General features: G+C 40.3%; 1 protein-coding gene across 2 annotated transcripts; it reads right to left on the bottom strand.

The window, feature by feature from the left end:
- Positions 1-8,475: 8,475 nt before the first annotated feature.
- On the bottom strand, positions 8,476-10,436 carry rgs5b (regulator of G protein signaling 5b). Of its 2 annotated transcripts, XM_084547239.1 has the most exons (5): positions 10,199-10,436; positions 9,994-10,083; positions 9,824-9,885; positions 9,550-9,713; positions 8,476-9,442 (listed from the first exon to the last, which is right to left on the bottom strand). In XM_084547239.1, exons 1-5 carry the CDS (start codon positions 10,240-10,242, stop codon positions 9,266-9,268), a joined length of 537 nt encoding a protein of 178 aa, XP_084403365.1. In that variant the 5' UTR covers positions 10,243-10,436; the 3' UTR covers positions 8,476-9,265. The 2 variants fall into 2 exon arrangements, with proteins under 2 accessions (XP_084403365.1, XP_084403364.1); XM_084547238.1 differs by having other exon boundaries at positions 9,994-10,436.
- Between the last annotated feature and the right edge of the window lie 1,346 nt (positions 10,437-11,782).

The raw sequence follows: 11,782 nt of genomic DNA on the forward strand, positions 1-11,782 counted from the left end.
CTTGGTCTAGACCAAAATGGAGGCGGTGACGCTGGCATCTGTGGAGCCACACTGCCAACGTAGCAACAAACAAAGCTAAGAAAAAGGAAAATGCACGTGACTTAAATAGACTGTCACAAGGGTGATTGTCATTAACGTCATTTTTTACCCTCGCTGTTTCCAAAACAATCTGTCACGTGGGCGAACGGGAATCAGGTGTTGTGTTGATGACTACAAATTGGCACGTGCCCAAGTGCTGACTGACTTGAGAATCTGTTGCTCGGTGACATTCATGGCTCTTTATAGGTCAATAAACCCACAGTCTTTGTTTGTCATAGTGGCCAAATGCAACGCTGACTTTTCCACAAAACCAGTTACAGTGTTGCCGTGATGGATGCCACTCAGTTACTGCGGCACTCAGTTCCCATTATTGCTGTGGACTTGTACGTCACACAACTTCCTTGTTATATGCAGCACTGGCTCTTGGTACTTTCACATGAGTTCATGAAAAGCTACAGCCGTGTTTTGGGGATTAAGAAAAATGTGTCTTTTCAGTCACTGCTATTGGCTTGTCTCCAAAGTTCTTCATGGTAAACTTAGAACTCCAAAGTGCTACGACTCTGTGCCAGCAGGATGCCTGTATTTTAAGGCTTTCCTCCATTTGTTGAATAACAAGTGCTAAGACTGTGACAGTGTTCACATAACAATACTTCAAAAGCACCTGAAGGTTGTTATCATATGGAGATATGTGTGAAGAACTATTAAAGATGACATCTTGGAAGATTTAATTATTCACTTCCCTGCTGAGACTTAAATGAAAAGATTGACACCACTCTAAAGTCTGCATTCTGCTATAAATATTAAGCTCTAACGGGAACAGGAGAACCGATGAAACAAGTGATACTTGTAACGTAGTAAACAGTGGAAGGAATCATTGAACAGAGCCAGGCTAGTTGTTTCTCTAACTGTAACTCTATATTTAATGGACAGTGTGGTATCAGTCATCTCATTTAGGGCTACATGCAGGACTTTTACACTAATATAACTGTCTGTTACATTCAAGTCCTGTCCAAAGAAGCTCACTTTGCGTTGATAAAGCTAATCATGTCAAGCTAAATCTATTTCAGAGTTTTGGTGTCTGTGGCTACATTCCCACATTGACATGCTTATTGTTGTCTGCCAGAGCCCATGAAGGGAGGAACCATGGGGACGGAGATGGAGTAGCGTATAGCATTTAGGCACATGGCAGAAAAAATTGTTACAAATGTAACCATGGTACAGCGAGAAGGTCCCGGGTTAAAATCCATGGGCCGACTGGGCCTTTCTGTGTGGAGTTTCCATGTTCTCCCTGTGTCTGCCTGGGTTCTCTCCGGGTACTCCGGTTTCCTCCCACAATCCAAAGACATGCTGGTTAGGTTAACTGGTGATTCTAAATTGACCGTAGGTGTGCATGTGAGTGTGAATGGTTGTCTGTCTCTCTGTGTTGGCCCTGCGATAGACTGGCGACCTGTCCAGGGTGTACCCGCCTCTCGCCCGATGACAGCTGGGATAGGCTCCAGCAGACCCCCGTGACCCTTAACAGGAGTACGGAAGATGAATGAATGAATGAATGAATGTAACCATGGTTCTATGAATTCACCATGTCCCATAGTCAAGATGAAGGTCTTTGATGGTCCAGTTAAAAAAGTAAGCGTGTGTTCAGAGGAGGGATCAGTCGAAACATAATAGATAGATAGATGACTTTATTAATCCCTTTGGAAGGTTCCCGCAGGGAAATTGACAGTCAAGTGATCAATAGAGATGGACTCAGTGGCCTTCCCTGATTGTAGACACTGTAAAGTGCACACACTCATCATAAGCTTGCATCAACAGAGTTTGCTGGGCTACTCACAAAGATCGGCAGTCTGAGGAGCTTTGAAAGCCAGTGAACAGTCACTATAGCTAGCTTTGTTGTTGGTGGATAATTCGTCTTAATACGAAAGATTCAAGCATATATATATATAGGGCATTCTTTAGGAGAGACTGTGGTCACAAAAAGAAAAAACATGAACATTGCTGCTAGTAGTTATTAACACGCTAATGGAGCCAAACCTCAGTGGATCAGCCACAAGCACATAGCTTGAACCATGGCAAGATGATGAAGGATTGATCACATGATCTAATAAACCTCACAAGTATCCCGCTTCCTAACAAGGTAGTAGAATGTACTCATATTATAACATAAATATTAATTTAAAAAAAATGTATTTTAAAGTTATACTGGAGTTTTACATTTTGTGTCTATGGCAACATTCCTGCTCTACCTCACCTGATGCTGATAACCATTGGTGTGGCTTATCTAGACTGGAGAGAGCTGAATGATGAGAGGGGGCTTTAGGAACTGGAACATACCCACCCTGCGGCAGTGTTAGTGTAATTATCCTAACTGCCAGAAGGGGGGTGACAAATGTTACGCACTTTAACATCTGGGCAAGGAAGTTCATTAAGCAAAATCCCTAACTCTTCCTTAAATGAGGCTGTTGGCTTCAGATTGATGCTTTGCGCATGTTTACTTGTGCCTGTCACTTAAATCATCCAAGTAAAAGGGGGATCTTTGATCTCAGCCGTATCATTCAGTTTTTGTCCAGTCTGGATCTGTTCAACATGATAACATATGATTTCAGACTCATCAGTGGAAGGCACCAAACTTGCAGCATGTAGAATAAATAAAGAAATGCTAAACAAAACAGGCAAATAAATGGTGGGAAATGTTGTTTTCTTCCGCTCAGCGTAAGATTTACATGACGCATAATTTGCTGTAAACATGAAGTAAATCTTTGTCTGTTGGTGCGATTGTGGGAAAGAAATGTTGTCTTTTGAAATGCGTTGCAAGATAACAAGGAGATGACGGCTCATTTCCTTGTGAAGGTACAGTTTGAATGGACCACGAGGATGTTTCCTGGAAGCTCCAAATAAATTAGAAAGATGGAACTGGTCAGGTCAAACATGAACATCACACAGGGGTCCTTTGTAGGACAGACTCTCACAAACTTTTGTATATTTACTATACACGCACAGTATGTCAATGTCTTCTGAGTCTTTTCTTCTTTAAGAACTCAGAGCAGACCCAGTCACACTTTCATACCTCTGGCCAGATAAAAGTCTGACTGATTTATGTGTCCTTAGACCGTAGGAAACCACAACTCAGAGGAGAAAATCCAACACAAGGACATCAAACAAACTTCACTAAGTAACAAAAATATACTCACAACATTCAGTGTGGAAATTTTAACTAACAGAAACCGCATGTGCTTTCAACATCACTGAGGTGAGTCATAGTTATTTGCCGTGTGTCTTGACTCAGTGCTGGCTTTATACTGTAGGCCTATACATCTTGTACTGAAACAATGCAGAGCAGATGCTGAAATAAGAAGAAAGGTTATAGTGTGGCACCTCTCAATGTGATTTAATATCACATATAATCAGATTGTGAAGTGGTTTTGATCATTTCAACAAGTGGTCACAAAGGGGTATATTTGTAGCTGCCTATTTTCTCCCACTTTGCAAACCAAATCACATGAAAACGACTTTAATCTCTTATAGTATAATTATTTCACACTGAGCACCGTGATGGACCCCTAAGCTGTGCTGGTTTTGTTGCCTAGGTAACCTGGTAACCATGGCTGCAGCTCTTTGTTTTTACACCACTCCACCAAGTTCAAGCTCTGCTGGCGACGGTATTAATCACCACTCGCACAGCAAATATGTTTTAAAATGAGCGCGCTGACTCATTTTCACCGGTGAAGTAGGAACCCTGATGAGCCAGATCCACCGTATAACAGAGCTCCACCTCTCGTAGTGTGAATTACTGTACGTCTACACCTTCCTGACATTCAGAGCTGCCCACTTGAACTGATCCATGCTTTTGAAACACTCGGGTAAAATGCACCCGCTTCAGCCTCTCCCATGGCAGCTCATTCAGGTGTTTGACCTGTCTGTGTTTACAGTGTGCACTGTAAAACTTAATGATCCCGTGTGTTTAGAAAATAGTGCACTAAAATAAACCCAATCTTCTTGTTTTTTTTTTCCTATCACTGTGGTTATTTCTAGACAGCCAGCATGGAATAACTATTTTAAACCTGACAAGAACTCGTGATCAAAGTTCTGTACCTGGAAAGACAGCAAACAATACAGTAAAATGAACAATGATGCTGCTGTTGCGAGCAATGAAATCCCATTTTGGAGCCTCCTGGGTTGTTGTATTTATTCACGTTTCATTCTATAATGAAGTAGATGGAGGCTTTTTTTTGAAGGTTAGAGAGAACACTGGTATATTTTTAGGGGTCATGCTTTTGCCTTTACTTTGGGGGTGAAAAGTGAAGCGACAACAGGAAGTTAAAGGAGACTTAGGGGAAAGCAAAGGATGACATGCAGCAATGATCCATTGCTTGATTCGGTTACAGTGATGTTGTAGGTCCATAGAAGTAGAGAAAAGGATTAAGATGTTAAGTTTTAGGTTTGTAAAAAAGGATGACTGCATCTTAAAGGATTATCTTGTAAAAATGTGTCAGTGATACTTCTCTCAGCCGTTTGACCTTCACAGATGAGAATGATGTGCACTCAGAGTTTATCAAACTTTTCACATTCGTTTGCTGAAAGTTTCTCCGAACTTCTCTTAAATCTGAGCTGAAGGCATGCATTCGTGTTTGGAAACCAATCCCCTTGTGTAAAAAGGTGACTTACACCCATGTGATGTGGAAATGTGAAACTTACACTGAACAAACACTGAAGATGGGCTCTTTAAAACTGAAAATATACGCCTATTTTCCATCTTATTATACCTTTCCATCCGGATAAGTGAACTTATACACAAACCAACCACGCTGAACAAAATATTGCCTTGTTTGATCATAACATATAACACAATAACTTACGACAAAAGGAAAAGCCCCCTTTCTTGAGATCTTGTCAGCTGTGGCCTGCATCGTTTTCTCTAAGTGGTTGCCAAAAGCCTTCACTGATTTCTCTGCTTTATAGTTTGGCATGGCTGGACTTTTTCCTGTTCTGGAGCCAGAAGAAACTCCAGCGGCTAAAATTAGGCCTGCAAAGATGTTTTTCCAGTCCTGGAGATTTCCATGATGGCAGTTCACCTTTGAATGCTTCTCAAAGAATTGTCAGTGTGGCCAAAGTTTAAACTGAAAGCACACAGACTTGAAATCCGTTTTGCTCTCATTCAGCTAATCAGTACAGTGTGTGACATTTTAAAACCAAAACCCCAAATTCCCTTTACAGAGCAGCATCGGTGGTTCGATAATGTCTTGAGCAGCACTTTCTATTTGTGGTGTCTCTAATCGTCATGTTTGCCAGTAGTATTTAGTTAAAGCCACAACAATGGTATCGGATTGGGTTTTTAAATATTGATTGACTATAATTATACCATAAAGCATCTCAAAAATCTCAAAATGGAAGTTTATTCTTTATCGGGTGCCCTGAATACAATCATTACATCTTGTGTAATGGGAGTAAAACACCAGGATATTAGGAGGATGAAAGGTGCATATTGTTATATGTCTATATATTATATTTGGATGTGACCAAGTACATATATACCAGTGCCATTTTGTGCAACTTTCTATACTCCACTGTCTCTTCAGAGTAATAAATGTGTGATATATTTGTATGGATTAATCAACACTGCAGTGTATACAGCAGCCGTGTCGATGTTTCCAGCATCAGTTCTGCTTTCACACTAATGATTCCCAAAACACAAATCATTCTGTGACAAATGAAACTCTCCGACTACTTCTAAATACAATATGATTCACTTTTAGGTTTTTTTTTGTTTTATCCATCTGCTTGCAGTTTAACACAAAAATGCACTGTTTGACACCACAGTTTCCGCTCTGTATTCTATCAGAGTAAGAACATAGAGGCAGACGTTGATCCAAGTTGTTGCCACAGAGACATGAAACAAACATTTATCCTGACAGTTTTTTTCCTTCTGTTGCTCTCTTAACTGTTTGTATTGTTTTCAATTATCTCAAAAAGTCATCTGACTAGATCATTGTGATCATCCATTATATAAAAAACAAGTTTTGTCCACCCACATGCGGCCACACCTGATCAGGTCTCTACATGCGACTTTTCAGTATCACTGAGAATTTGGAATCTTAATTTGGATGTGAATCATGAACATCTGCCCGAACAGGTTGATATAGACCAAAGTGAAAATCCTACTTGGATTTATTAATATTGTAGCATATGTAGGTAACTGATACAGCAAAGGGAAAACAACAGTTAAAGTCATGTCCATCTGTTCTCTGAGCCAAAAAAAAACAAATCAGTGTTTCTTCACTTAATCTCGGTTACTGTTCAGAGGAGGCCTCTTAACTCACGGATGACACAGAGAAAGAGGGATGAGCGGAGAGATAGCCTCCGTCATTTTCCACGAGAGTCAGAGTGGTGTTAATGACTCCAGCCTCGTCTCTTTAGCTGCCGAGTGTTTGAACAGGGGTCGTTGGTTGCCGTGGGAGAGCGTAGGGATGAGAGCGTGGAGGGAGCCAGCGATGATGGATATCTGGAGAATGAAGGGCTGTTTTACAAAAGGGAGGGGAGGCTGCTGTGAGTCACAGGCTGCCAAGGTAGTAAACAAACCTGCCTGTGGAGGTGCACAGTAGGTGGCCGCTGTATCCATGGTGACTGTGCCTCACACTCTGAAGCTTCTCGGCAGAATGAACTCGTTCTTAAGACACACGCGTGCCCACGCGAATTAATGACAACTTTGCACATCTGCCCTCTAGGTTGCCCATTTACGACAATCAATCTGACTCTGGCCTTGTAAATTTGACCTACTAAAAGGAATAGCACTCAAAGAAATAGTTCAAAATTTGGGAAGCCTGTTCATTTTCATCCTTGCTGACAGATATTTTCCTGGCAACATTTAGGCTGCAAACAATGTTAAGAGTCTCTCTCAGTCTGTCTCTTGGTGATTTTTTTTTGCTAAAGGCATTGGGATATTGACATATTGGCACATATAAACAGATATTGTTCAATCCCACTATGCTTTACATTGCGGTGTATTTTTGTTTTTAGTTGGAACGCCGTCCAGCCATGACATTTTGAACAAATTTAGATGGCCTATTCATTCAGCATTCAGCTGAGCTTTTGATACGGGTTGTGGTGACACGTGGGTTGAAATTGTATTGTGTGAATCTAGTGGAGACTGTGTTTCATACAATCCAGCAACTTGTGGATCTGTGTATGACAATAATAATAAAGTTTATGTAAATTAAAATTACCATAGTTTCCTGAAAATAAACAACAAAATGGGATGGTGCCAGAGGAAGGCCTTAAAATACCTTATAAACGAGGAAAGTGTTGGTAGGTATGATGAGATAAGAAAGCTGACTTTAGTGTTTCTAAACATGACGCAAGAGAGCGGCATCAGCTTTAAAGTTACGACTATTCTTTTATCATTACCTAGACAAGATAATTGGTAATAATTGGACAATTGATAATTACTTTAATACATTCATTCATCTGTGGAGCAAAGTGGCACCTTTCTCATACCCTCTCACAAACCTCTCCATGGTATGCTAGCAGTGCTCAAGCAAGCCTCATTCAACAGCTCTCACAATAGCTCCTCATGTCTTGGGAACCATTGCTTTAATATGTGATTACTGAAGTTAGCAGTCAGTTAGCTTAGCTTTGGATTGAACATAGACTAAAAGAGCTGGTCTGGCTTTGTTTAAATAACATCCATCTAACTGTAGGCCTACCTCTAAAGCTCACATGCATGTCATAACAGATAATAATTTCTTTATTTAGTTTGTACAGAATACAAAATATAAAAGCGATAAATTGCCTTTATGCCAAGCTAAGCTAATTACTGAAGTAATAATAATAATAATAATAATACCTGAAGTGATTATGCCCAGTTGAGAAAGAGGAATTTGGATTTACGTGTACATAGTTTGACATCTTTAGAGTTTAAAATGATAACACTGACACCACAAGCTTAAAACTAACACTGGTTACGGGGTAAGCAACCTGAATCTGATAGTCTGATAGTTAAAGGAAGCTAACTCACTTGCCTATTAAATGCAAGACACCCATTCTTTATGCTAAGCTTAGCTAACTGTCATTCATTCAGCAAACCTGTTGACCCACTAACGTTAAAGGAATGGTTTTGCTTACTTCCTGAGAATTAGACCTTTCAACATTTGTCCTTTGGTGATAAAGCCTGACATGTTGGCCGAGGTGACTTTTTTGTAAAGGCGAAAAAAGCGATGCAGATTTCTTGTATCTCTGCTGACTTAAGGGAGAGATCTAAAAGTAAATCTCAAGTTATTAATGTAGTTTTTTCCTGTGCTTTTTCCTTCTTTTGAGTTCAGTTGAGCCCTGTCCTCTAGAATGCTTAGTGTAAAGCACATGTCTTATGCTGTGTGTGTCCTTTCACATGAGTGGAGGCAAAATGTTCCTCTACGGATAAAAAAGTAAAGATTTTAATTTATTTTAGACATTATTCATCTAAATGGGCTGTGATCCTCACCTCTGATGTCTATCAAAGGGAAAAATATTAAAAATAGCACAAGAGCTGACACATGTTCACCCACATGCACTGTCACTTCTTCCACTGCCTGTAAAAAAAAATTCTGTCACCTACATGTGAGGTGGAACCACTGAGGCTAATACTATAACAGTGCACATGAGCAAGTCTTCATTTTCCTACCTTCTTTCTTTCCTGTTCTGAGTAGCAACATCTACCTATAAATAACTTTTCTATGGAACAACACAGTCATCTTCTGTGAAATTCTTTATTCAATGCATTTACTTTCACATACAGTACTTTAGATAAAAAAGTTTTCAACAACCAGTTGCACAGCAAACATTAAGTTAATAACAATTAAATAAATAAAGAATAAATAAACATTAATGCTACGGAGATGTATTTCTCCAAGTGGTAGGTTTGTTGTGTGATAGCAACTCGTTCTGTTTGTATTTTTAAATTCATGCCACTGTAGCTGTCATTTATGCAGACTAACAGTTTATGTACAGTACACGTTTCTCTTTTAGAGGCAGGCATTGCCTGCTGCTCAGTCTGTGTCAGTTTCCCCTCGCAAACTCAAGCGTGCTTTCGGCTTCCAGCTCGGTTCCCGATCCGTGTGGAATCTCTGGAACTCTCTAAAGCAACTCCACAACCCGACGTGGAACTCCTTTGACTGAGGCGTCTTTTCCGTTTGAAACCTTTCCAGTCTCCGCTGTGCGTCAGTTAGCTTATGTCCCTTTAAGGAGTAATCACCTTAAGTTAGCCTGTCTTGGTCTTTCTGGTCAGCTCCAGGTACGTTGACGATTTGAGGAAGCGAGGGTAGCAGTCTTTCTCCATCAGGGTGTAGATTTTGGCTTGGGCCAGATTGAAACAGGACTGGGTGGGCTGCTCCATGTTTTCCTTGGTGATTGCTTTGGTCAGATGGTCAAGATTCACCTGCAATAGACAATAAACTGATTATCAGCATTTAACAACAAGATAAGAGAAACCAGCAGGGTGACAGAGCACCTTAATACGACTACTATTAGCTATTGGATATTTACCTCTCGTGGTGCATCAGAGCCGATGAACTCGTCGTAGATTTTCTTTGCCTTGGCGGCCAGTTTTGAAGATTTAGTTGCCCTGTAGTCCTCGCATGCCAAATAGAAGGCAATGTTTTCCTCGCTGAACTCCGACACCAGGAATGCTCTGAACATGCACAGTCCATCTAGAAACAGCAGAAAGAGGAGAGCAGCTGTTAACACCTGGCTGTCTTTTTAAAACCCCCGGAATGATTTAACTTTGCGTGCTAAACGTGATCTGGAGGATGATACTTACTTTGGCTGGACAAGAGTTTCTCGAAGGACTCCTTCCATTTCAGTGGCTCGTTGACGTTTAATCTGCAGAAACAAATAGAAAAAAATCCTTAGGAAAAGTTGAAAGCATCACCAGGCCCTGCTTTAATTTTACTAAAATGTTTTAAAAGTGAAGCTGACTGAGTAACTTACCTTAGTTTGTCATTTTTCTTTGACTGCACAGTGATGCTATGATCGGACTTCTGTAGTAAACTTCCAAATAAAGCTTTCAGCTCCTTTGCCCTGTTAAAATATAAAAGGCAAAATGTTACAAACTTGCAGCATATCATAGAAGCACACAAAACTATAATGTCTTGCTCAAAAAGAAAAAAAGCCACAAAGCTCTTGTGGATCTTACCTTTCCAGGCAGGTGATAGGCAGTGATTCCAGTCCTCTGCACATGATGAGATGTTTTCTTGCGGATAGCTCCAAAGGTTTTGACAAGTGTTTGTAAAGTATGTGGCGTCTCACTGAGCTGCCTTCCTTGCCCTAAGTGAAAGAGCTCTGAGCTGGTCTGCCGTCTGTGTGGGAGAGTGGCTCTTTATAGGGTAGTCCACTCTGTGACATCACGCCTCTCAGCCAATGAAATGACATGTGTGGGAGCAGGAGGAGACTCCTCTACGCTGATTTCCCCCCAAACTACTTCCTCTCTACTGAGGAAAATGTGTGACGGACAGAGACCGAATGACTTCCCAACTCTTAAAAAAGTGTTGTTTAAGAGTCTGCGTGAGTGTGGTGTCGGGGAGTGCCTGTGTGTGTGTGTTTCAGTATGTGTGCAGAGAACCAGAAATTCTGACAAGGACAGAAAATCCCCAACGAGAACACTTTCAATAAAAGCTATGTTTTGGGGACAAGGAGCCCTCTGATCCAAGCAGGTTATGTGTCAGTGAGTTTCACCCAAACCTGGACTGTAATCATGTTTAAATATTTTTGTATGTATATATATATACATAAGTACATATAGTTATCAAACAATGTTAAATACTATTAAGTACTGAAGAAAGACTTATTTTCAGCTTTGTCATAATACAAATTTCATCTATTTTACATCAATAAGAGCAGGAGAGATTTTCTGCTCAGTAGAGGTACAGCAAGTTGAGTTAGTGGTTTGATCCCTTTCCACATAGACAACATGCCAAAGTGTCCTTGAGCTGTGTGTGAATGTGAGTGCACTTGTCTGAATAAGTAGGCAGATGTATCACTGTGTCGGTAAAGCGCATCGAAATCTAGTAAATAGAAGAGTGATGCAGAAACACAAGACCAACACAATGTTGTATTGTTGTATAGCCATGCATTTCATTCTTGTAGGAGGTCAAAGTAAAGTTAACTTCAATGATTTAGCATAAGTCATTTGTCTGTGACGGTCCTCTGTCATCCAGGTCATGGTCTTGGAGACCATGTAGACTTGTAATGTTTCTTGAAGACATTTCACCTCTCTTTCAAGTAGCTACTTCAGTTCTGTTGTTATGCTGTGTGCTATTGGTTGCGAGATCTGCACATTTTCCACAAACAGAGATTTCCTACAGAATCTCCACGGGTAGGTGTGATGCTTATGCTTGTTGAACTGAAGTAGCTACTTCTGTGGTGAAACATTTCAAGAAACCCAGCCTTTGCCTTTGTTTCAACTTTTCCTCGGCTTTTTTGGATATAACATTTGTATTATTGTTATAATATAATTGTTAATGTTCAAACTCGTCAGTGACTATAAATGTAAAACACCTTCTCTGGAGTTAGACATGCAGTATTAGACACGGAAATGTGATAAATTTATCACATTATTTATGCGACAAATAATATGATTGTTCATGCTTAAAATTAAGTGTTAGAAGCAGAAATCAAACGCAACATTAGCCATAATCACCTCGGGGATTCAAAGCTGTAATCATTCTAACGTAACATGGCACTTTTCTCTAAAGAGCCTTCCTATTATTGTGCATTTCTA

Source organism: Chelon labrosus (genome assembly GCF_963514085.1).
Source record: "Chelon labrosus genome assembly, chromosome: 6".
In the NCBI taxonomy this organism is placed as follows: Eukaryota; Metazoa; Chordata; class Actinopteri; order Mugiliformes; family Mugilidae; genus Chelon; species Chelon labrosus.